Raw genomic sequence first — 27,099 nt, 5'->3', positions numbered from 1 at the left:
CTGTGACTCGAGTGGTGTGTGTGTGTGTGTGTGTGGTGTGTGTGTGTGTGTGTGTGTGTGTGCGTGTGCGTGTGCGTGTGCGTGTGCGTGGTGTGTGTGTGTGTGTGTGTGTGTGTGTGTGTGTGTGTGTGTGTGTGTGTGTGTTTGATGCTAGACCAGGGAAGGGGAAAGTGAGAGAGTAGAGCTGAATGCTGAGCTAAGCGGAGGCGGGTTTAATCTGGTCGTGGTGCAAGTGTTGAATCATGGGGTTGACTGTGTTTGGGGCTGGTGGGGTGGGATGAGGCTGTGCAAGGAGAGGGCCACTGATGTCAGCCCTGCAGTATGCGCAAGCTCACCGACAGGGCCCGCCGCATTATGCTGAAAGCTAACCCCCCCCCCCCCCTGTTGTGCTTCTATTTCCAGGGCGTGAGCGGAATGTCCGTGGATGAGAAGCCTGAAGCCCCCATGTACGTGTATGAGTCGACGGTTCATTGTACCAATATCCTCCTGTGCCTGAACGACCAGCGGAAGCAGGATATCCTGTGCGATGTGACTGTCCTGGTGGAGGGCAAGGAGTTCCGCGGCCACAGGGCCGTGCTGGCCGCCTGCTCAGAGTACTTCTCGCAGGCTCTGGTTCGACAGGCTGAGAATGGCTTGTTCCTCAGCCTACCTGGAGAGGTACGTATCTACTGTATTAAAACCCTGTGCGTTCAGAAGAACCTCTTCGTTTCCACACCTGGTCAAACACACAGTTAGATATTCCCTCCAATCAGGTTCTTTTATCATCAGCCCATTTTTATCACTAGTCACTTGATAACTTCTCATTCCAATACTGAAACTCACTTTGCCGTGAACGGTGTCAAGGGGAATGGTATCGAGATGAATGGTGTCAGCCAAGCAGGAAACAAGGCAACATACGTGTTTTAATTGAATCTGTGAGGTCTAGTAGCTGAAGGCGAGAGAGTGAGATAGGGAGGTGTGCTAGCGACGGTGCTAGTAGATAATGTAGAGACATGATTAGCAATTATCACCTTTCCCTCAGCTCACTGCTCTCTTCAGCTCCTCAGCTCTCTGTCGCAGGTAGAGTCCTCTCCCTCACACAGCCAACACTCTGCTTCCTCTTCCCAGCACCCCTGTCATTCCAGCCTCCAGTCATTCACTCATAGATGTGTCATAGAGTGATTCAAGTTCTCCACAGATGTATTCATTTAACACACTTACACGTCACATACCGTACAAACATGTGGTGCGCGGAACTGGGGCACACACCACATGTTTATAACATGAACGCCTGTCAAAAGGCTTCTGCTGTCGCGGGGGCTCGCGAGAAAATAAGTCGTCGTCACTCGATCTCGGCGGAGATCTCTCCTGAAAGATCAATCCGTTCCTGCCTCATGTACAATGAGCATCATGTGTTGAGTGAGTTACTATCAGTTACTCCTGGGAATGGCTCCGCGACACACACCGAAGCAGAATCCCTTTCATTCACACTTTCTGCGTTATGCATAATGCATGAGCAGCTGTGTATTTCAGGTGTGAGCGTGTGTGGAAAGTGACATGTTTCTGAAAGAGCCTGTGCCTTTAATGTCCATGGGCCCTGGTTGAAAGTAGTGCACTATATAGGGAATAGGGTGCCATTTGGGACACATCCAATATTTCACTCACACTGTCCTGTCTAGACGGGTCACTGTCCCAACATGTAGGGAAGGTCATTTCATTGATGTCATCAATCAAGTTTTAAGGTCCTCTGTCACCCGCGTCTTTATGGTCCGTGACTCACAGGCGCTGACACATTTGTGTCCGTTCTGCTGCGGTTGCCTTATGGCCACTCTCGCCCCACCGATTTGTGTCGGCAACAATGCAGCACCGACCAACCTTTAACTCACTAGGCCTCCTTGATACTGGTGGGTCTGGCTCCAGTCAGAGAGATCGAGAGGGGCTGTGTTCCCCAGCACTACAGAAGGCTGCCACCTATGTGCAACAAAGGGCAACTAACCGAGGAGGCCTTGATGATCACCACCGACAGGCAGGGAGAGAGAGAGAGAGAGAGTGATAGAGAGAGGGGGGGGAGAGAGAAAGAAAAAAACACACTGCAGATGAAATGTGAAACAAAGACCATTGCGGGGGCTATGACGCTATCCTCTCCTCCCCCGAACTGTATCATTGCTCGCTCCTCCCAGATGACCTTGTCAGTTCGAAGTCACCGGGGCTGCAACCGGTTAGTGACCTCATCATCCATTTAATGTCATAGCCGTTTCAGAGAGAGAGAGAGACGGGGCCCGTTCGTCAAGGTCTTTGTTCGTGATCAGATCACGAAAGTAGAACAATCAGGTCTTGTCTCCTTTAAGTCCTTCGCCAAGCAAGAGCAAACAAACAGAGGACACTTGGTTTGCATTGGATGATAGAAGGCTACACTCACAGTCACATTAGACCATTCCTCCACATCACAGAACAGGTCCAGAACAAAGGGCTATTCATAGACGGACCAGTATGATGTAATATGAGATCGAATGAAGGAGAGGCGTTTCAGAGAGTGCCCCCCGCTGGAGAAGAGCGGTCATCACGCCACGGCGGGCAGCAGCGCGGCGACGGAGCGAGTCCGCGTTGATCAGTTCAGAGCTGCTCTTCTACATGATGAAACTGGGCGTAAGTGTAATGTCTGACTGGATCCCCGCTCGCACCATCTCACTGGAGCCCGGCTGGGAGGGTGTCAGTTTGACCTACTTGTCAAAGTTTGACCTGCACGTCCCCATGGTTTCCTTATCAAAAATATCCTCATAGAAAATATACAGCGACCGAATTCCATGCCTACTACTGTAGGGGTGATTTGATTATTATTAGTGAATTTGCGTTAGGATTCTAATGCACCGAATAATTGCACGGGATGCGGCGCAGGATTTGATAATGAAATCAATTCAAATCAAATGTTCATTCATACACAGGCAAGCCGACTGACTTTCTCCATGCGTCCTTTGCACATTCCTATTTCACCACAGTATGGGAAAGCAGCTCTGACCAGGGTGAATAGACTGGAGAAGATTGATTGCAGATCCAGACTGCTGGAGGATGGAGGGGGGGGGAGGAGGGCGGCCCCTTGCTGGACCGGTAGCCGTCTCTGGCCTCTGGTTTACTCAGCATGCTTCGGGAGGGGTACCTTATACTGTATATAGTCCACTGCTTTTCACCAGGGCCAATAGGGGTCTGGTTCAAAAGCAGTGGACTATGTAGGGAATAGGGTGACATTAAGGACGTTCAGTACCTTCCCTGTGATTCAACAGAGGGGCAGATGGTTGAAACCTCCACCCGCCTCCTGTTTGTCAGTTCCCTCAGTCATGACTCAGACCCATTGGTGCGTATTTTTTAACTCCCTCTTCAGCAAAACAGAAAAATACAACCCCAGCCACACTGCTTCGATTGCAGTGATTTGGCAATCTGTACTAAGTATCATTTTGAGCCCTGGTGAAGTGGGTTGGGAGGGAATGGTGGATGAGTGGCTGATGAGACAGGGAAATGTAATGTGCCTTGAGAGGTTTAGGGTTGGTGAGTGACATCCCCCAACACCACCACCACCCCCCTCCACAGACACTTGATCAGGTCGGGACCTGCAGAAGCCCGGCTAACTAATCTGAGGGACTCAGGGTGAGGTGGAAGCAGAGCCGCAACAGCATGGCTTTACACAAACAGGGAGCCTAAGCAGGAGACTATCACACATTTACAGCTTATTAGACAGATGGCGGGAGCCGGGCGCGTATCTCCAACTCAGTCTTCCCCATACTGATAGTGGGGGAGGGGTGGGAGAAGAAGGGAGGAGAGGGGAGTGAGACAAGGAAGAGAGAAGAACGAGTACGCTAGCGATACTCCCTGGTGTAACTGCTGGTGCTAATGCCAAGCCCCCCTGGTCGTAGCAGGGGGTCTCCGCTCCGCCAGCACAAGGGCACAGCGCTCAGCGCTAAGCTGACAGTAAGGATACAGGCTCTTTGTCTGCTGTTTGAGCAGGCTGCTCTGACAAGCACCTTGAGCAGCTTATGTTCCCCTCCCAGCCTACTAGCCAGCCAGTCAGTCAGTCAACCAGCCAGCCAGTCAGTACGGAACACCCGGTGAGAGCCTGCAGAGTGATCCCTGTGTGTTTATAATAGCTGGACTTAACCCACGAGACCCAGACAATTAACCACTGGCTGCGCTGTATTTTCAATGTCTCATCTCAGACGCAGGGTGTCTCAAACGGGAGACGGCACTAATGTTCTGCAGTTAGCCAGTTTGTATAGAAACAAAACAGGATAGAGTGCAGCATCCTGAAGAATAAAGACAGGGACAGTGTGTGAAGTCAGAGCTGAGCGTACTCCTAGCAAAGCTGCAGGGTCATGTCCTCCCCAATGTCTCACCATGGACAGTAAACTACAAGAGGATTAAGCAGTGCAGTGTTTGATTTAATCCACACTGCCAAGGGAGGTTTACTGGGGCGGCAGGTAGCCTAGTGGTTAGAGCGTTGGACTAGTAACCGAAAGGTTGCTAGATTGAATCCCCGAGCTGAAAAGGTAAAAATCTGTCGTTCGCCCCCTGAACAAGGCAGTTAACCCACTGTTCCTAGGCCGTCATTGAAAATAAGAATTTGTTCTTAACTGACTTGCCTAGTTAAATAAAGGTCAAATAAAACTCTACAGTTACGGCTAAGCTGTAGCTAGACGTCCCAGTGTGGAAAAACATGGTGTTCCTTTCCTTCTCATCACGGATGAGACATTATGCATTCATTCACATTAGCCGTCAAATTGACTTTATATGACTTGTATTTCCCTACTGTTATTGGCACAGTGGCCTAAATGGATTCAGAACAGACTGACCAATGGGCTTGGCTCTACTGCAGCAGTTCATTGTCCCTGTGCTCCCTCCTCCACTCTCTCCCATCCCCATCCTACTACGGTAAATCGCAATGGCAGCCAACCGTCCATGCAGTATCTCCCTCCATTAGCGCTGTGCTGTGACTCATAGTCGTCGAGGTTACTCGGCAGAGCTGATATTAAAGCATCTAGCGGGTAGACTCTCCAGTGGAGATGGAGTATTTATCTTCAGGCTCGGCGGCGGCGGCCGGGGAAGTACTCCATTGTCATGCCATGCAATGTCGTCATTAGGATGCATGACATGCAGGGATTCACTGGGGTGCATTTGCATAAATTAACCATCTCTACTTCAGAGAGGGGTGAAAGGCTGATGTAAGAACAGAGAGAGAGATAGACTGGAGGAAGAGGGCGTGTGAGAGCGAGAGAGAGGGGCAGGATAGTATTCCACACTGCCTGTTTATGAAAGGATATTTGAAAAGGACTTCCCAAAAATGGCATGGGAATTGTCAGGGTTCTGTGATGCACTCTTGCTATAATTTCCTACTCTGTAATGGTATCGCCTCCCCCCGGTCCCCAGACACAGAGTAGGGCCAGATCCACCCAGTCCACAAGCCCACATTAGCATAAATGGCCCAGATCTGTCACCTTGATTAATTTGTCCCTTTGTCTTAACTCATGCAATAAGTGCTGCTAACGGCCTGAAACGCTTCATATGTCAAAGTCGATCCACTAATGACCAGGAAATGCTCTTTATATCCTATATCCTTTGCTTTTTGTTCACCCTTTAATTTCTAGTGTGGCTTTCTCTCTCTCCCTCTCTCCCTCTCTTCTTTTTCTCTCTTTCTCCCCCTCTGGATCCCTCACGCTTGCCTTCATTGGGCTACTGTGCTGGTTTCATCACTGGAGTAATCACATATGGTGCAGGGCACACATAAAGAGGTGCTCCCGCAGGCAGCAGCTGCTGATACAAGCTGAAAATAGATCCCGGCGACGCTCAGCACTTTTCCCCCAGCCCAGCAGCAGCTCCGTGTCTGTTTGTCAGCAGCCCTGATGCGGCGGGCCAGCCAAGCCCAGCCGACCAGCCTCATTTAAGCCCAAACCACTTTCACGTTTAAAGACGGCTGGTTGGATCTGTCCTGTTTGTGGGTGTGTCAAAGGAAGTGAGGGGTGGACAGTGCGTGGTGAGGAGGCGCTCTCACTCTCTCTCTCTCTCTCTCTCTCTCTCTCTCTCTCTCTCTCTCTCTCTCTCTCTTTCCATCTGTCTGCAGGGAGGTGTCTGTGTTCCTGTGTTGTGTGCACGCGTGTTTGCGCACACTGATGTGCCAGAGTGGTGCTGCAGTGGTATAGTAGAGGTGCTGTGCTCATCAGTAGTGGCGAGTCCAGTCAAAGCCTCTTCCCTCCCACTGTGCACCGTACACAGGCACGCACGTATTTTCTATAGTAAACATCTGCTTAGTGGAGGTATTTTGTAAGATCATTAGTATACATAACAAATGTTGAACAAATGTTGAATTATACTGATACTGTATAATGATGTCACATAGTGTTTTGGGCAGGTAGTCCGTAGTTCAAATGATGATATACATCATGTGTGGCATAACTGAATGCATATACTGTAAGTTATCTATTCACAGAAAAGTGTGTAACATCAGTATACTCTCCCCTACGTGTTTATTTGGACTGTAAAGCTAAAACATTTAATTTGGCTCTATACATTTTGGATTTGAGATTAAATATTTAATATGAGGCGACAGTACAGAATGTCACCTTATATTTGAGGGTATTTTCCATACATATCTATTTCACCGTTTAGAAATCAATGCACTTTAGGTATCTAGTCCCCCCATTTGAAGGTGTATTTGGACAAATTCGCTTAGAGTGTAATAAATGAAGTCAAACGTTTTGTATTTGGTCCCATATTCCTAGCATGCAATGACTACATCAAGGTTGTGACTGCAAATTTGTTGGATGCATTTGCAGTTTGTTTCGGATTATTTTGTGCCCAATTGAAATGAATGATAAATAATGTATTGTATCATTTTGGAGTCACTTTTATTGTAAATAGGAATAGAATATGTTTCTGAACACTTCTACATTAACGTGGATGCTACCATGATTAAGTGATAATGGCCGACAAGCCGGTGTTTGGAGGATATATTGTCACGGGTGTTGTTAGGTCCGAGATGAAGTCGACGGCAGTCAAACCGTGCCAATATATCCTCCAAATACCGGCTTCGACGGCATTATCACACAACGGGTTACCAATTTATTCAAATTATGGTTTACATATTTTCGTTAACTTTATTTTTATGTATTTATTCATACTATTTCGTCCTTCCACAAGATATAGTCCTGACACAAATCTAGGGTTGCTACCCAAGCTGGCTGGTTGTTCGTTCTATCGGTTCGGTTGCCAGAGATGCGACCCAGTCGTTTTTTGTTCTATATCTATGGACGCAACCCAGTCGTTTGTTCTAAATGTTCTATTGCCATACTGGCTGGCAACGTTCTTATCCCTTGCTTGCTAGCTAGCCAACTATGGTTAATTTATAGTCACATCAAACAGTGCAGCCAGAATAACAACAGTAGCTGCATTTGCATTTGTTTAAGCTGTTTTCTAGTGACATTTATTTGGATACATCCATAACAGTGAGCTAATGAGGTGCGATTTCACCTGGCATAGAAAATGTGCTCTCTCCTCAGAACACTGTTGTTCAGAGGAGCTAGCCACCAACACCGCTAACACAATCACTTCAAACACTGAGGCTGTAAAGACTGCAAATTATTTGCACTTCGTTTAGTTTTACCTGTTTTCTATCGATATTTCTTTGTATATATCTATAAAAAATGATGCAGATTCATGATTTCAATTGTCTGAGAAACGCTGCCTGCCTGTATGTCTCATCCAGACTCCCGACACCTTCATTACTATGCAACAGCTGGAGATCAAATTTGAGTATTGAAACAATGTTGCAAATGTCATAGAGACTGGCAGCAAGGTTTATACAAATCTCTGCTGTTGAAAACGAAATGTTAGTCTAAAAGATATGTGAGATAACGTCTAGATGCTTTTTATAGTGGAGATCAAGTTTATAAATTGCCTTGCTGGGCTGATGAGTCAGTGGATTGCACAGTCAAATGGAACAGAGTAATTAGGAATTTTAACGTCATAGATTTAGCCGGTGGTAACTTGTGGAATAAGTTTTAACCAATCAGCATTCAGGGTTACACCCACCTGTGTAAAATTACGGATAATCGTGAATGAATCGAGAATAATGATGAGTGAGAAAGTTACAGAGGCATGACTATCATGCCCCAAAAACATGCTAAACATGCTTTAGGCTAAATCTAATCAAATAAAAGTTTGTTGGTCACGTACAAAGTTTAGCAGATGTTATAGCGGGTGCAGCGAAATGCTTATGTTACTAGCTCCTAAAGTGACCAGTGTTTATAGGGCAGCAGTCTCTAAAGTGCAGGGTAGAGTACCGGGTGGTAGCCAGCTAGTGACAGTGTCTAAGGGTACTGGTCAGAGGCCGGCAGGTGGTGATTGTTTAACAGTCTGATGGCCTAGAAATAGAAGCTGTTTTTCAGTCTCTCGGTCCCAGCTTTGATGCACCTGTACTGTCTCCGCTTTCTAGATGGTAGCAGGGTGAACAGGCCATGGCTCAGGTGGCTAAGTTTCTTGATTATGTTCTTGCCCTTCCTGTGACACCGGGTGCTGTAGATGTCCTGGAGGGCAGGCGGTGTGCCCCCAGTGATGCGTTGGAATGACCACACTACCCTCTGGAGATCCCTGCGGTGCAAATACCGTACCATGCGGTAATACTGTCATTTGTCCACATACTTATGACATCTTCTAATGGGGGGGCTAAATACAAAAAGTGCATTCATTTCTAAACGGTGAAAACAGATATGTATGAAATACCCTCAAATAAAAGGTGACATGCTATACTGTCGTCTCATATAAAGCATTTGATCTCCAATCCAAAATGTTGGAATATAGAGCCAAATTAAAAGTTTTAGTGTCACTGTCCAAATAAATACGTAGGTGAGTGTATCTAGTGTTATTGTTTGATCCGGCCAAACCCTTCCCTAACCTGGACAACTGTGGGCCAATTGTGCACCGCTACATGGGTCTCCCGATCGCGACAGAGCCTGGACTCGAACCCAGTGGCACAGCTAGCAGTGGCTTAAACCACTGCGCCACTCAGGAGGCCCGATCTTGTGTATTTTAAACCCATTTAGAATAATCCCTCCAACACAATCAACACACATCTCAGTGATTTCATTCCTTCTGCTAGGAATGATTGAATGACCTCAGGCTTTTTTTTCTTTTTTTTCCCCCTCTATGTTTGTATTTCCTTGTATACACTGCCCAGTTGTTTTTCCAAAAGCAAATTTCTGTGGTTTGTGAGCTTGATTTCTGAGGAGGGAATATCCTGTTATACTAGAAGGGTGCGTGGCACCGAGCATTGGAGTGCCGGTTTGCCTGCAGCCTCTACTGCTGACAGTGGGCAGCGGGCAGTCTTCTCTCTCAGAGAGAGAGAATACCATTGCACCTAGGTAATTCATCTTGTGTTGTTCCTCGCAACAATGGGAAGCACAAATAATCAGTAAACACTGGGCCTTTAGTCCCTGCTCATTAAAAACCCATTGAGAGAGCCCGTTAAGTGTTACCGGGAACTTGACATCGCCCAGACAAAGAAAAGTGCTTTGCTGAACAATGCCGCTCCCCGATTCAAAGTGAAGCCCTCGTAATTGTGTTTGTGAGCACACCTTGCCTTGTGTAGTTTCACGTGGCATTCCTCGAGCAAGCCCCTAACAGAGGTGCATTCGTCATCAGAAACTGTAGTTAAACAGCACTGTGTGCTACTGTTGCCTGAGCAAGGGATATGTCTCTCAAATTGAGCTTAACACTGGTTTCCTTCTACAGACACCAAGCAGAATGGTATTAAACAGCTAGCTAGCCTGGCTCCTTCCTCCTGTCTCTCTGTCTTCAGTAACAACTGTAGTAGAGGGCGGCCAAGCTTCTGCAGTCTCAGGAGTTTACCTAATTATCCAGCATTAAGTCTAAATGGTAGGATTCCCTCTCTCATCCTAGTTTACTCCACATGGCTGCAATAAAGATTAGCCACTGTCTTGCAAATCATTAGGCTTTAGAGGTACTTCACCTCAGAGGGGCTGCAGGGGACTGAACCTGAAAGTGAGGCAGCAGCACGAGCTGCAATCCATATGGTCCTACACTGTACATCAACACAACACAAGACTAGGGGTGGGCGGAAACTTCCGGGGAGAATGATAGGCTACCGCCGGGCGGCAGGGCAGACAGACTGGGGTGGGCCAGTGGAATGTCAGTATGCCACAAGGGTTATTGTAATGAAAATGGGAGTTGGACACAACCAGCCAGCCAGCTAGCCCAGCACCACTGGGTTTTTTTATTTGCTAGGCTGTATAGAAAGTTCGGTGCTGACCCGATAAAAGATTAACTGGTACTTTAAAGTGTTTGTTTATGATCATTAGAGCTGTCGGGTTGTCTCACCACACTCCAAGGGCTCAGAACAATAGCAGTGCTGATGGTAATGCTGGCAATTTCCCTGTTTTTTCGCAGGTCACTGCCAGGGGATTCGCACCATTGTTGCAGTTTGCCTACACTGCTAAGCTGTTACTCAGCAGAGAAAACATCCAGGAGGTCATCCGCTGTGCCGAATTCCTGCGCATGCACAACCTGGAGGACTCGTGCTTTCGCTTCCTGGAGGCCCAGCTCCGCAGCGAGGAGGACGGCCTGCTGCTGTGCCGCAAGGTGGCGCCGGCCGAGGGGAACCACGAGCCCGAGGACGAGAGCATGCAGTCTGAGACGACAACAAAGGTTGCCTCCCCCCGGGTCCGGCGGCGCGCTGAATGCTTGGCCTCCTTGCGGCAAGCACCAGACGCGGACCAGCTAGCCATGGCGGTGCCCAGCGACTTCGCAGATGGACGGCTGGACTTCGACAGGCACGGATCGTCGGACCTCCCTCGCTGCCCCAAATACAGGAAGTACCAGTGGGCCTGCAACAAGCACAATAACGACACTTCCTCACACACCAGTACCTCAGGTTTTCCAAGCACATTATTATTTAAGCAGACCAGCGGTGGCATCAGCGACGGGGCGGTCCGGGACCAGAGTAGGCCGCCGGTGGCTCAAATCAAAGTGGAGCCTCGGGCAGAGGAAGAGGCCATCTCGCTGTGCTTGTCAGGGGACGAGCAGGATGGCCATGACAAGGACGATGTGACAGCCATGGAATTGGACAGTGTCCCAGTGGTATCCCCCTCTTCCGTCAAGAGGAGCAAGTCCCCCACCTGCCTCCGCGCCTTCTTCAAGAAAGGAACGGACCTGCCAGGTCTGCCCAACGTGTCACAACAGCTATTCGCCAACAGACTCGCCAGCGTCTGCCCCGAAGACAAAGAAACCACTCAGGGAGATCACAAAACAAAAGATTTCAGGCCTTTCACTGCAGTGGAGCTGGGCCTGTCTGTTACATCCCCAAAGGTAGTGGACGGCTTCACTCCGATGCTGTCGTCGCTGAAGTCCGCCTCCTGCGACGGCGTTTGCAAACAGGAAGTGGAGCTGGACCGCCGCAGTGTCATCTTTTCCTCCCCAGGGGCCTGCGACCGTCTGGGAACCCCGGCGCATTCCTACCCTGGTGGGAACTCTTTGGAGATGGAGCTCTCAGAGCACACGCCAAAGAGTCTGTGGGCTGGTGCCAGCCAGTCCCTCCCCACCTCACAGACCTACTCTCCCAGCAGCGCCCCCACCCTCGCTTCCACCACCACAGAGCCCCCGCCGCTCCTCTGCCACCCGCGGCCCAACACCAGCTGCCCAGTACCAATCAAGGTGTGCACGCGCTCGCCGCCCTCCGAGACCCGCACGCGGACCTCCAGCTCCTGCTCCTCCTACTCCTACGCGGAGGACGGGAGCGGTGGCTCACCCTGCAGCCTGCCCCAGTTTGAGTTCTCCTCCTCGCCGTGCTCCAACGTGGCGATCCGCCTCGCCACCGACCAGCAGGACCAGGGCGTGATAGGGGGAGATGCCCTCTTCAACCAGGTGCGCCCCAAGATCAAGTGCGAGCAGTCGTACGGCACCAACTCCAGCGACGAGTCGGGATCCTTCTCCGAGGGTGACAGCGAGTCGTGCCGAGTCGAGCAAGGGCAAGAGCGTGAGTGGATTTACACTATCACACTGCCTTCTCTCATGTTGTACACAATGCCTCATACACCAGTCCACCTTGTAGACGAATATCATCTCATCACGGACCTAGCTCTCTGTGTCTGAATTTACAGTCATTAGATCATCATGTAATTGAAGTGGGAGTCTTTTCTTTCATAAAAGATTTACAGCAACGCCACCGTGAACAGAACAGGGGCACAGATGTGCCTCGATAATGTTAATCGGTTTACGCACTGTTTGAGATCTGTGTAATGAGTCTGAAAGAGGAGCGAGGGCCAAACCAGTTCGCGCTCCGCTAGAAAATCTGAGCCCACACACCACACGGCACGCACACACTCCGAGGATGCGGTGGTTGTGTCGAGGGCTGTGATTGGTGATCCTATGGACAGGGAAGCGCTGGTGTGTGTAGAAGGGCTAATAGACAGATGTAGATGGCCGGAGCTGGGGAGGAGTCCGTGTTCTCTCTAAGGCCGGGGTCTGAAGACGTTCTCCTGTGGTTTATCTCTGTCCCCCTAGCTGTCACAGGCTAAATAGCTGATATTATCCCTCCACAAACCGGCACCCTCTAATCCAATTCCACACAACTCGCATCTGCTAATTGTTGAGACACTCGCTGGGCATGTACTGTATACATGTATGCTGTATCACCAAAACACCTGCACTACTTGACGGCGAAGGTAGCCTTTGTTGTATTATAACAAATATAGCTTATAATGTATGTGACAGATATACGCAAGGTAGGCTATGTTGTGTTATACACAGCTATAAAGCATATACAGTATGTTTGCGATCAGCGATTTCCCCCGTTACAATAGCAGCGTAATGAAACAGGATGTAGCTGTATTGTGCACGTGGTTTGGGGGGGGGGGGGGGGGGGGCTGCTCCGCGTTGTGTCATGATGAGACTGCATCCTGCAGCGCCTGGCGTGCTGCTGACAAGGATGGATGGCCAATCCCCTAATCATCGCCTAATCCATCTGGCCAGACAACCGATGTCCTCCAGGCTGACTGCAGAACAGGCCTGATGTTGTTGTTGATGTTGTCGTTTACTGTGAGGTCACGAAGGATAAATAGAATACAGCCTAGTCAAGTGGACAATTATAATCAGGATGGAAGTTGTTTTGTTCCATCCAAAGGAAATGTAAAATTATCCTTTTTTTCTTCACACAGAATGCCTCTGATGCCTCTTTCAATTTCATTTTGAAACTATTGCATCCGTAGCATTTGCTTTTGTTGTAGGCAGACGTGTTTTCTCTTTGCCTGGAAGATAAAGGCTCGCCGCTTCTCAGCCTGAGACCTTGAAGTGCGCAGGGAGCCGAGAGAGAGAGAGAAACTGGTGCGTTGCCATGGCGATCAGATTCACAGAGCCTAGTCCCTGTTTCGCCGGTGTTGGAGCCACATGACAGGGACTGTGGAAAGAACCCAGTCAGTCACTTCTTCTGTGCACAAACAGAGAGATTAACAGCCCTAGCAGTAATGTGTAATTATTACCTTAGTGGCACCCACACCCAGTGATTTATGGGCCGTTTGAAGGACTGTTGAGTGCTCTACTATAGACAATTGTAATTTACAGCGTTGAGCTGTCAAGGAAGAGAAAAGCAGCCCCAAAATGACTCTTCAGACATTTCCAGTTCCCTTTGTTATCTTGTATGAGTCAAAGAGTGTATGGAACACACACTACACTCTATTGTAGGCAGTCGATTAGCAGCGCACAATATCCACTGTCAGATCCAATGACTGTATATATGAATGGACAAAGTCACTGATCACGTGACACCATTCATTCCTATGTGAAGACTCAATAGCGCATTGAAGCCAAATGAAGTCAGTTAAGATGGCGTCTCATGGAGACATAACATGCGCAGTTTGAGCTACTCCAGGAAGTGACGTTGCAGGCTAGCTCAGTGCTGCCCCCTCTCTTTGACTAACTCAAGTTAAGGGCCGCCCGGGGTACTGCAGGCTGCCATTAGCAACTAAATTATCCTTGTAATTTCTTCTTTGTGCAATTAAAAAATGATTGGTTCAAGGACAAACATCTGGTGCATTAGAAGCAATTATTGGTACCGTGATTGTCTTCATTTGTATTTTTTTTTTACACAATTATTGACCATGAAGATTTCCATTCTTCCATTCACTATAATAGGGGGATCCTGTTTTCTGCTAACAATGCCTGCAGTGCCCGGTCGGCCTTGAACTTCCGTGGCTTCAATGAGAGGGGGCAGTCGTTCTCCCCTGGTCAGACCTCTATTGACCCGCATGGAGTTATATCTGCCTGCTGCTGATAAGATGGATTATGAATGAGGCTGGCTGGCTGTGCCTGGTCTCAGATGCTGCTGATAAGATGGATTATGAATGAGGTTGGCTGACTCTGCTTGGTCTCAGATGCTGCTGTGTGTGAGAGAACCTCTCACAGTAGTGCTGTTTGGTTTATTACATGTTCTTATGGATGGAGGCGTAGGAGAGCATTTACATAAGGAGCCTCAGTGTGGGGCCAAATCCCGCCGTGCTTTTTCCTCCAGCTTTATCTGGCAACAAAACTGCTACCTCATGCTTCCTGGGGCCCTCTTTTCCTTATTCCCCCCAGTGAGTCGGCTGTACAAACAAGCACAGCTCGCGTCCAGGGAGGGCTCTGCCATGCCTCTCCCTCTGTGTATTTGCAGAGCAAATGACAGGCAGACCGGGCCCCACTCAGGGAGAGCTCGGCAGGCAAGCGCCCAACGCTGCTGCTGTTGAAAATAGCTGCAGCCCCAGCGCTGGGAACAATGAATTCTGACAGGGAAGGAAGTTGTTAAACTGGAGGCTAGTCTGGCAGAGGGAGGCAATAGTCATTCAAGGTAGTCCGAGTCAAACAAGGTCTCCTGGCTGCTCCCAGTACTGAGGCTAGAGGGTGTTGCATACGAGCCCACATCTGGTAGCCACATTAGCAACACCCTCACACATAGCAGACACTACACTACTCTGGGCTAACTTTTTAATTGCCACAATTTTACACCTTAACTGTATTTCTACTGCTTCCCAGCTGGACAACATCATACATAGTGAATCGGTCAATAGGGTCAGGAGAGGCCCCTCTGTAACATGGACCATGGCCCGGATCATAAAGAGTCTCAGAGGAGTGAGTGCTGATCTACGATCAGTTTTGCCTTTTCAGATCATAATGAATCCGATTATGTGAACAGGGGGGAGCTGATCCTAGATCAGCACGCTTTGTGAATACGGAACCCAGTACACCACCACCAGCCAATGTTTTTGCACTATACACCCACAGAGGAGGAAGCAGAGATGGAATGCACAGTGATAAAGGAGATGGAATTCACAGTGATAAAGGAGGTGGAATTCACAGTGAATAAGGAGATGGAATTCACAGTGATAAAGGAGATTGGACAATCACAGTGAATAGAGAGAGGAATGTCACAGTGAATAAAGGAAGATGGAATTCACAGTGAATAAAGGAGAGTGGAATTCACAGTGAATAAGGAGATGGAAATTCACAGTGAATAAGGAGATGGAATTCACAGTGATAAAGGAGATGGAATTCACAGTGAATAAAGGAGATGGAATTCACAGTGAATAAGGAGATGGAATTCACAGTGATAAAAAGGAGGTGAATTCACAGTGAATAAGAGATGGAATCACAGTTGATAAGGAGATGGAATTCACAGTGAATAAGGAGATGGAATTCACAGTGATAAAGGAGATGGAATTCACAGTGAATAAGGAGATGGAATTCACAGTGATAAAGAAGATGGAATTCACAGTGATAAAGAAGATGGAATTCACAGTGATAAAGGAGATGGGATTCACAGTAAATAAGGAGATGGGATTCATAGTGATAAAGGAGATGGAATTGACAGTGATAAAGGAGAATTAAAGGGCTGAGACCTTTTTCTCTGTCTTTCTTTCTTTCTTTTTCTCTCTCTTTCTCTCCCCCCCTCGCTCTCTCTCTCTCTCTCGCTATCTCTCTCCCTGTGTAGGCGTTAAGCTCAGTCTAACTGTCTGGTCACAGTATGCTGCAAATATTGATCTGAGAGTGAGGTGGGAGTGATAGGGAAGTAGAGTTGATATATTAGCAGCACAATGTTTCCTATCTCGCCCACCACCAAACGTTAACCCCTGAATGAACGTGTGACACAGGAAGCGCACAAACCTAAATATCACTTCTGTTATTTCTATTATAGTCTACAGTAAAAAAAAAAAAAAAATTAAACTCCTTGCTCCACCCTTGTTATGATGCATCTGTGGTCTCAATAATTTGTGGCATACAGTGTAAACCACATTATACTGATTTGGTGCAGCCTTTTTTATTTTCTTTTGTAGGTTTCGTTATTTGTCTTGTGTGCAGACAGAGCCAGGCTGTTGTTGTGCCCAATGGGGAACGGTCGGATGCTGGGGCTGGCAGCTGAGATCCAACAGGCTCTGTGTCAGCTTTAAAGCCAGCTGGGGTGCTGCCACTTTGCCTTCCATCCCCTGGGACCTGGCGTCCTGCAGTAACAGTACCCACAGACACACAGCCCATCTCTTCACCACAGAGCCTCTCTAACTCATCTCCCATAGGGGGTTCCGGCAACAGCGTTTGTTTACGGTGGAAAAAGCAATACGATACTAAACGGAGTTCTGTAACAACATGATCTTCTCCCAGATCTTCATAGGATGCATAATGCTCTAATCACATTATAAACCAACAAGTGATTTATCACTGTGTAACTGGGAGCACATAGTATATAATCAACATAGAAAGACACTAGTGTTCACATTCATGTTTATCGTACTCGCCAGATAAAGGTCTCTTTTTGATGCAGAGACAGAGCCACAGTCACAAGAGCAGCGCTGTAGAAATCAGGAATAACTAGTGGGAGACAGTTAGACCTGAAAAACAAGCCAGAGTGCGTGGCCATTTTAGTCAATTGCTTCACCTTTCAGAAATAAATAGCTCTGAAAATTGGAAGTACAGATGTAGGATCTTAATTTGAGCCAGTTTTCTACAGCAGGAAAATATTCCTGCAGCAACAGGAAATGTGGATTATTATGTACATTATAATTAGTGGACATGTTTTGTAGGGGTTGATACATTTTTTTGTTAGGTGAAATCAAGTCTGACATTTTAAAGTGGAAATTACAAACTTTAGAAGCCTTTTTAAATCTTGAATACACTACAAATGAGCATTTCCTGCTCTGCAGGAAAATTCTCAGCAACAAAAGAGAATCAAATTAAGATCCTACATCTGTATTTATTGCCTCAGGGCTTGTGTCAATAGCTAGGAAGGAACACAGTAGTAGGTGGCTTTGCATGCCTCTCTCATGCACAGTACGCTGCAGTGTTAAACTCCCTCCCAGGGTTCAACGTGGGTCACCAACCCTACAGATGAGGACTGGCAGTCAGGCTGTACAGAACCCACTGACCCCAGGCGTTGGCCGTCATCGTCGGGCCGCCCCCACCATCTGACTCCTAAGGCTCGGCCCAAGTCTGGACCTGCAGGCAGCCAGATGCCCAGCCTCTCTCTGTGTGTCTGAGGGGAGAGGGAAGTAGGGTAAAGAGGCAGTGCACACACAGTGCCGCCCGGATAACAGATAAGCCCTACTTTTCACTCTGGACCTATTTGCAGCATAGTGACCCAGAGAAAGAGTGAGTCTGGGGGGAATAGAGGGGGAAGAGGAGAGGAAGGAAAGACAGAAGGGGAAAGGGGGGAAAAGAAAGTTAGTGAGAATCCAGAACACATTGGGTCTGAATTAATGACTGCCGTCAGAGCTGCTGCTGGACTGATTCTCCTGGTGGAGCCACTAAATATATCCTAGATACCCACGAACGAAGAAAAAAGAAAAGAACATTACAAGGTCGCTCGCTGTGGAGAGGTAGCTCTACATCTCCTCCCTCCCCTAGCCTGTCTCAGGGAAAGAGCCCCCCATCAGGACTGGTCACTCCATAGACCTCTATAACTAGTGGTTACTAGATGGCGCTCAATGGGGCCATCATCACCGGCAGAGTCATCTTCTGTTTGTTTTCAGATCACATAGAGCAGGCAGGATGTGGATGTGTTCCATTGCCCTCCCTCTCTTTCTGCCTTCATTCTCTCTGTAGCTACTGTCGTACCCTGGCTGGTAGTGGGAGGGAGCCTGCAGGGCCTAGTGTGGCCTTGAAATCTCCTCCCATTATTTATTCATGTGTTTGCATGCAGCGGCCAGATGAGAAATAGGCTCAACGGCTCGGAGGACTGAGGGCTTCTAATGAGGAAATTCAAGCCTGTCTCTCTGGTATAAATTGACATCTAGATTTGCTCTTCAATGGAGAGTGATTTCGATGTGCTCGTGAATAGGCAACTTGCTTTGTCCCTTGAAGTGCAGCACTTACCCAGGTGATGCCGTATATCTCGGCTCACTGTCGTGTGTGTGTGCGTGTGTGCGTGTGTGTGTGTGTGTGTGTGTGTGTGTGTGTGTGTGTGTGTGTGTGTGTGTGTGTGTGTGTGTGTGTGTGTGCTTGAGGGAGTGTAAGCAGGCTCCAGCCCAGTCCATTGTCCTCTAGTCTTCTGTTTTAGTGGGGCTCAGTTTGCAGTCACGAGGGGCTTTTGGATTCTCCATCTGGCCCTGGTTCAGCAGCCAGGTACAGAGAGAACGGGGAGACATTTCTCCTCACCCCTCCCTCCCTCCTATCCCTCCTCGCCGTTTGACTTTGTTCTTGACGTGCTCCAGAGAGGTAGCCGCGGGGAGAGAGAGCAGAGCGGAAGAGAGCAGCAGCTCATCTCATCTTGGCAAAAGCTCTCTGGCTGTCTTCCTCTGGCTCTTTGTTATTCCTCCTCGCCTCCCTCTCTCTGCCATCCTGTTTCTTTCTCTCCTTACTTCTCCCCCCCCCCAAGCTACTCTGCTACGGCTCCCTGGTGCTGTGTGGTACCGCTGGGGTATGTCGGTATCAGAAGGTTTGTGAGCACCTAAGGGAACAGAAAGAATCAGGCGATCTATTGATGCTTTGTGGGAGGAAAAATCACACCCTCGTGGATATTGGCAGCAAATCCATGGAAATAATGTATCGTGATTTTGCAATTATCTGTATTTTATAGCCAATGATTTTTCTCTGGATTAGTGTTGCACTATGTGACTGAAGGTGTCAAAGAAAGTATGGCTTTGCGTGTTTCTTTTGTTCTGCAGTCCCTGTGGACTATTGTAGGTTGATAGTATAGATCTGGCCTGTTTGCCTCCCCGCCTAAAGTTTGTAGTGTTTTGTGTCAAAAAAGACGGTAAAATCACCAGGAATTCAGCAACAAATGTGTTAAATTCAGGAAATCTGTTCCCAAGTATTCCCATGAATAGAAAAAGAGACATATGTGATCGTGTCTCAATGTTATTCAACTTATGAAATGATTGTTATTTTCAAATACAATCTATTTTTGGGCTTAGTTGGGGGTCAATTTGCAGTGTACAAATGATTATGATTATGTTCCGTTCCTCCAACCATCTGCTCCGACAAAAAACGTCCCATGGCTGAATCTAGTTGCCTACCCCTAGTATAGATGTTACATATCATGCCCTACAGATATCACCTGACACCATTATGGATGGGGGTGACAAGTCCCTGCCTGTCCCTCCTCGATCTGTCACGCTGGCACCTCTCCAGGCTAGCAGGGACAGATGGAGAGACACTCATTTCTTGGATCACGTTGTCTCCCTCTGCCCGAGAATAGGTTACACGATGTTCAATATTTCAGGTTGAGAGAGAGAGAGAGAGAGTGCTGAAGGCTTTACATGTGTATGTAAGTCACATTCTCTATTTCTGGTGCTGACGGCACTCTGGCACCATCTTGTGGTAAAATGTGGCTGACCGTTTTTGTCATGTACATAAAGTCTAATCAGCAAGGGTTCGTCAAACTGTTACATGTTCATTCACATTCATGTTAATTCATATTCATGTTCATTCACATTCATGTTCATTCACATTCATGTTCATTCACATTCATGTTCATTCACATTCATGTTCATTCCATATTCAATTCAAAAGTGAACGCAGTATCACGTCAGATGTGAAAAGTCATTTTTGTCATTTCTTTATTTTGCAGGTTAAGCTTCCTTTCCCTGTCGATCAAATCACAAATCTTCCACGGAACGACTTCCAAATGATGGTCAAAATGCACAAACTGACCTCAGAGCAGCTGGAGTTCATCCACGACGTCCGGCGGCGGAGTAAGAACCGCATCGCAGCGCAGCGCTGCCGCAAGAGGAAGCTGGACTGCATCATGAACCTGGAGTGTGAGATCAGAAAACTGGTGAGTGTGTCTCTAGCCATGTCTCTCTCATAGATACACTGTGCACACCAGAGGAGGCTGGTGGGAGGAGCTATAGGAGGACGGGCTCGTTGTAATGGCTGGAATGAAATGAATGGAGTCAAACATGTGGTTTCTATACGTTTGATGTGTTCGACACCGTTCCATTCCAGCCATTACAACGAGCCCGTCCTCCTACAGCTCCTTCCACCAGCCTCCTCTGGCGCATACAGTACTACAGCACATAGTGTGTGGACCTACTGGCATGTAAAGTAGTAGAACCATGTGACGTCTATATAGTACCGTTCTCTCCCTGGACTAATGATAACTGTTGGCTCCCGAGTGGCACAGCGGTCTAAGGCACGGCATCTCAGTGCTAGAGGCGTCACTACAGACCCTGGTTAAATCCCGGGCTGTCTCACAACTGGCCGTGATCGGGAGTCCCGTAGGGCGGCGCACAATTGGCCCAGCGTCGTCCGGGTTAGGGTAGGATTTGGCCTGGGGTAGGCCGTCATAATAAAATAAGAACTAGTAACCAAAATAATTCTTTGTGAGCCTTGACAGATTTTCACCATTTCGACTGTCCACGAGAGATTGTGTAACAAAAACCATATTAGATTATTATTACAGCCTACTGACTTGCCCAGTTAAATAAAAATACATAAAAAATACTATGTTGACAGTGCAACAAGCATTACCTTGGGATAGAGTGATATTAATTACATCAACACCGTGTCAGCACTTTCACGCTGGCCGACTGCCCTCTAGCTGCCAAGCTGTCAAAGTACAGCAATGTGTGTAGGGGGAAGAATATTAAGAGCAGAGCATCCGCAGTAGAGGGCTGGCTGTATGTCTCTCTTCCTATATCCTCGCCTCCACGTTTCCATGGCATCGCGGCAGGTGGTCTCTCACAGGCAGCCAGTATGCTTTTGTTCCATGATGGGGGTGGAGCTGCGGGCCTTTGATGTGTTGTGTGTGTCAGCCACACACACATATACACACACGAGTGCTTTACACTCCACAGTGGACTGACAGCCTTCCCCTTGATGTCACCCAGCAGCATCCTAGATATGAGAACAATTTCATCATCTCAAACCCCTTTCCACCACCTGTTCCCATGTTACCTCAGTGCACACAGCATCCCGGAAATGCTTGCTCATCACAAACCTTATCAAAAGCATGCATTATTTAATATAAGCTCAGTGAGCAAGCAATAAAGCTAGGTCATGTGAACTCTTTTATGTTGATACGAAGAGGTGAATGTCATGTAGTAATGTGTCTATGTCACGCTGTTGCTATAGGTAGTATGAAGCATTTATAGAACGTCGACTGTGCAGCTGCAGTGTCAAAGTGCATCACAGTATGTGCAGCGTGTCTCTGTGCTCCTTGTCAGACCACAGCTCATGACACTAGTCCTAATATTTCCTTGTGTGTCCACCAGGTGAACGAGAAGGACAAGCTGCTGACGGAGAGGAACCAGCTGAAGGAGTGTATGGGTGAGCTGTGGGAGAACTTCTCCTGTCTGTCCCAGGAAGTGTGCAGGGACGTGCAGCTGAGCCCCGAGCAGGTCCAGTCCCTGAACCACTACTGCCCGGTCCTGAAGCCCGGCACCACCAACACCACCACCACTGCCAGCAATGCTGCCTCCAACAGCATTGACCTCACCACCCACTCCGGCTCAGCCACCCCGGAGCCCAGCTTCCTCAAGTCCCCCGGGCCCTCAGAGAGCGAGCCTGACTCGGTCATGGGGAATGGGGCTGACGGGGGGGCGGCCAGCAACGAGGCGGAAGGCCAGGAGACGAGGTTATACATGGAGGCGGGGCTCTCGTTCAATGAACAGTCCAATCAGACAGTGACGGTAGACTTCTGCCAGGAAATGACTGATAAATGTACAACTGATGAACAGCCAAGAAAGGATTGTACTTAGTAAACGGTGGTTTTAATATCTGTGTTTTTATTATTTAATTTTTTGTTTTGATTTTCTTCTGACAAGCCCCTTTCTCGGGGTTGTTGAGATGGTCAGCCTTGGCCAGTGTTCTTTGAAAATATTTTTTGTTTGTATGTCTTTTTGGTTGTCTTTTTAAAGGTTGACACTACAGTTGTCTTAAGAGCAGCAATACTGTTCTCCAGGTATTCTCCTCTCTGTAACCATGACAGAGTGGGAACTTTTCACACAAAACTCCTCTTACAATGGTGCTACACCGTGTTCGGGCAGGCAGCGATCTCCACAGTGTTCTTTATCCATGTATTACAGTCTACTCACAGGGATGGGCAAAGATCACATCTTCAATTCAAACCTCAATGGACCTAACAGCAGCTCGCTTTGTCTCTCGATCAACCTACAGTTTCTATCTCCCTGTCTCTCCTCTCTCTATTTCTCTCACTCTCCCTTTCTATGTCTCTCTCCCAATCGCTCTCCTACTCCGTCTATTTTCTATCAATCTATTTCTACCTCTTAACACTTTCGCTCTCTGTATTACCTCTCTCTCTTGCTTATTCTCTCACTCTCTCTCAGTGGCCCTTGTCACAGCAATTCAAACTCAGGAAGAAATCTTCTGAATGTTCGATATGATTCATGAAAATAAGAATACAGCTTCTGTACATGAGAGATTTACGAAGCAGTTAGACTGTAAATGTTCATATGCAAAAATGTCTTCTACTTCACTCATTTGCATTTTTCTGTACAGCAAAACAATGTGTACAGACAGTACCTAAACATTCCTCCTTTGCCTTCCGCAGCACTGAAACGAAAGAGAAAAACAAACGGTTAAGTAACCCCACCAGGGTTGGGGTCAATTCCATTTCAATTCCAGTCAATTCAGGAAGCACACTGAATTCCAACTCTCTTGACGTTTTTTCAATGAGGAAAACGTGAAATTGGAATTGCAGTTTGGTTTACTTTCTGAATTAACTGGAATTGAAATGGAATTGACCCCAATCCTGGTTCCCACACATCAGCAATACCATTGTATTTGGATGTTGTAATGGTAAATTTCAAGTGCTTGCTTGGGCAGAACGTATAATGTATATAGTATGGAGCATGGTGACTGTCACAGTAATATTATACAAATAGAAGCTTAGATGTTTCTTTTCACTGGGGTTTTTGCTAAGGGAAAATATTTGCTTTGCTGTTTCCTGCCTAAAGGAAAATTCCCCATAAGGGTGGGTGTTCTTAAACTCAGGAAATTAGCTTGTGACACACACTCAGACACGCACACACAAACATTCATTTCAGAGCCCCTTGCATGAAAATGTGGATGTTGCTGGCAAGGACAGTGTAAGTATGTTATTAACCAGTGGCTCAAGCCACATCCATTCCAACTTTGACACCACTTTAAATGTGAAAACGAGTTTCAGCTTGTTGTGTTTTTGAGGAAACTTTATTTCTTCTTATCAGTATTTAAAGATGCTATACGTATGATGGGGGGAAACTCTCACACACACCCTTTGGATTTCTTCGGTGTTATGTTTCAATGTTGTCAAGGAATGTGTGAGTAGACATCTTCTCAAGCTGAGGGATAGCTATTCTGTCTGCAACACAAAGAAAACAGACACAAAACATTTATATTTACCAAGGATACTTTCTCCTAATGAATCTGTGCTCAATCCAGGCTCTTTCCTTCCAGCACCAGATACTTAGTTGTAACTAGTTCTAATAGCACTTCATAGAGGGTTTATGTCAGGTTCAGAACCCTGAAAAGTCTGATACCGAAACACTTGAATTGGCACTTAAATGAAAACATCTTATTGAATGTTAATATTGATATAAATATCTCTATGAAGACATTACATTTTTAAGAACTACAGTAAACAGGGTTATTAACAAAAAAGGAAGCTAACATAATATTGAGAGTGTTCACATCTTATATTTGTAATTCTTTAAGAATTGAATAAGCTAATTGAGACTTCAGTTCATGTGAAAGCACTGTGTGTGTCACCATCAAACTGATTGAGTAACAATCATATGATATAGTAACATGTTTGCCCTGGTTGTACATTTGTTGAAAACATCATATTCTGTGATGTGAATGCATGCCCCTGTATATTTTATCTAGTTAGTTTGTCTAGCTTACGTTTGCTTCTAACGATAGTCCTCAGCTAAATGATTTACTCTGTCTTTTGTTGATTAACCATATTTACATTTATAATGTAAATATACAGAAATACTTTTCTTATCTGTTCAACAGTCAGAGATGTGCTTGAAAATACAGAATACAAGAAAATAGAGCCATAACCTATGAAGAGGAGTGAATTCAATTGGAATATAAAGCTTTGCTCATAACTTTAACTTCATTCAGGACGAAAAGCTATACAGTTTGTCGGAAAGAGCGATAATACAACTGTATATATTGAGGAGTCTGCTAATTCCTCTTGGCGTTACTCTGCTGCCCCCTGTTGGACACAGTTATGTAGTTCTCCAATCAGTCCTGACTGAGAACAAACATTGTGGTATTAGAGTGCTCTGTGTTTTGCGGTGTGTTTGCTAGTCTGATTATTTGACCATACACCTAAATTTCCCTAAGGTTGTAGCTAGACTCATATACAGTCTCACACAGAGAACCACAAGCATACGCACAAATATGAATACATACACACACGATGCATGTCGTAACGGCATCCTTGCTTAAAGGCTTCAGTCTAGAGCAGTTGTGATTGCCTGTTGAAATTGTTTGCGAGGTTATTTTTCCACTTTGCTCTGATTCATATGCTACCACTGAAGTGGAACAGTATTCATCCCCATTATCAGATACAAAACAGAAAACGAAAGATAGATGGATTCAAGTGGACATTTGTGCAAACCATATGCAATTCCCGACTTGTTCTTACTCGTTTTTGAAGTAAATGGGAAAAGCATGACGTTCCACCAGAAAAAGCACACTCACTAGGCTACACTTTGACAAATGTCAAATCCTGGGAAAATTTATTGAAATGCATCAAGTTTATATTGTCCTCCATCAAAGCTAGACCAATAGATATCCTTCTATCTGTTTTTAGATGTCCTTATAATGCTATTATGATTACTGTTGATGTTCTTTGGATAGCAATGAGTGCCACGCATATTTCTGGTGTGTAGGCTACTGTACGTAACATTTCTAATTCCTCATCGTTTTTTTTTGCTGGTTGGTGGACGCAGATACATGAAGAGTTTTTAAAGCCTCACCATCCCTCCAGTCATTTGACAGTCCAGTCCATACCTCTTAGCCCTCTAGCCTTGAGAGAGCTGCCCCATGCCTGATATGCTGTGTGTGGTGTTACTATGGTGGCCAGTGTGTGAAATTAGAGCACGGCCACCTCAACGGTCACCCGCCCCCAAGCATTTCCAGGTGAAATAAGCTTGTTGTGTCATCATCTCAATCACACGGTGATTCGTCTGGTTAACTTTAACCAGGATCAGTCATTGCTCTTGTACATCGTCTCAGGGTGCCAAGTGATTTTATTTCTCAATTTCCGAATTTGGAGCAGACCTTTGTAACTTTAGCTGGTTTTTATGTTTGCTTTGATGTTTTGGGCTTTGCTTTGAGTGTGTGAAAGTATAGCTTTAAACTCTGGTTTTATATTCCCGAAGCTTATTTCTACCAATGCAAATACTGTGTAATGAGCTTGGCCCGATACAGATCAACCCCATCAAGAGGCTGCAGAGAGTACACAATACATTGGAGTACAAATATGAATAATTGAAATATGTTTTGGTAATACATTTCGTTATTAGTTGGATTTCCCTCAAGTTCTTTACCTCTGCAGTTTTTTTTACAAGCCAAACACACAACAACAACAAAAAATCCATGTAATTTGATTTGTTAACTGGCTTTGGTTGTTAGTTGGTGGATGTTTGTTGTGAAACTAGGTGCATTGAATGCATTGTCTTTTTAAAACCCTTTTGCGCTCTATTATTTTCTCGTTTAGTTGAACTTTTGTTTGTTTTAGTTTTTCTGTGCTGCTTCTCTGAAGAAAAAAAACACTGTCTCTCCAACTCCAAAGTTTGTTGTTTTGAAAAGATGAACAAAACTTGCCTTTTTCACATATTGCTCAACTTTATAATACAGTATACTGGTATCCTGATTACATGCACAGGCTGAGACCATTTTAGGAGTAAAAGAAAAGTTAAATATGTTTACAAAAAGGTGTGTTTATTCAATTTGCCATGTATATAGAAATTGGTAGGTTAAAATTGGACTGATGGTTAGTGTTTTTACATTTGTAAACCGAAAACGATGTGTTTCCTCAACTTGTCTTTTCATTCAACTGGGGGTGTTTCAGAGTTACATGGATACAAGTGCACCTCCGATTTTTGCCTTAGAATTTGCAGAGGTCATAGTTCACATTCAAGTGAAGTGAGTGTATGCAGGGGCCTACGCCCCCCATTTCTGAGTAACCACCAGTGCGGACTTTCTCACACTTATCTACCTGTGAAATCCTTCATACCTCTCATAATTGGTCAATGACTGTATCAGCAAACTGCATCAGGTGAGTTTTTTTTACATGCTTTTTACACAGATTATATGGATTATTGTATTAGTAGATTTTGGTGCATCATAATAACTAGTAATAACTCTTAAGCTTGTAGTCACAAAGTTGTTTTTCTCTCTCGTTTTTCTAGAAGACTGTTTTGTGTTAATATTGTCAATTTGAAATAACTGTTATTTGCTTATTCTCTACTTAACTTGTTCATTTTTAAATGCTACACAACCCTAATGAATTCAAATGACTTAATAACCATTGTAAATACAGTGTTGTGTAAACCCCATTTTCATTCATTTCAATTGCTAGTGTTATATAAATGACATTTTTTGTCTAGACACCATTTCTGTTTATGAAATAAAGAAACATATCATGTA

At 46.2% G+C, this 27,099-nt stretch overlaps 1 protein-coding gene across 1 annotated transcript; it reads left to right on the top strand.

Annotated features, from left to right (window-relative positions):
• The first annotated feature begins 382 nt into the window (after window positions 1-382).
• Window positions 383-27,099, top strand: LOC111972748 (transcription regulator protein BACH2). Its single transcript, XM_070446552.1, has 5 exons — window positions 383-657; window positions 10,423-12,011; window positions 15,078-15,090; window positions 20,060-20,266; window positions 21,705-27,099. The coding sequence occupies exons 1-5, from the start codon at window positions 415-417 to the stop codon at window positions 22,188-22,190; spliced, it is 2,538 nt and encodes an 845-aa protein (XP_070302653.1). The 5' UTR covers window positions 383-414; the 3' UTR covers window positions 22,191-27,099.

This window comes from Salvelinus sp. IW2-2015, linkage group LG14, assembly GCF_002910315.2.
Source record: "Salvelinus sp. IW2-2015 linkage group LG14, ASM291031v2, whole genome shotgun sequence".
Classification (NCBI taxonomy): Eukaryota; Metazoa; Chordata; class Actinopteri; order Salmoniformes; family Salmonidae; genus Salvelinus; species Salvelinus sp. IW2-2015.
The sequence above is the reverse complement of the archived record's forward strand: the minus strand, read 5'-3'. Positions and strand labels throughout refer to the sequence as shown.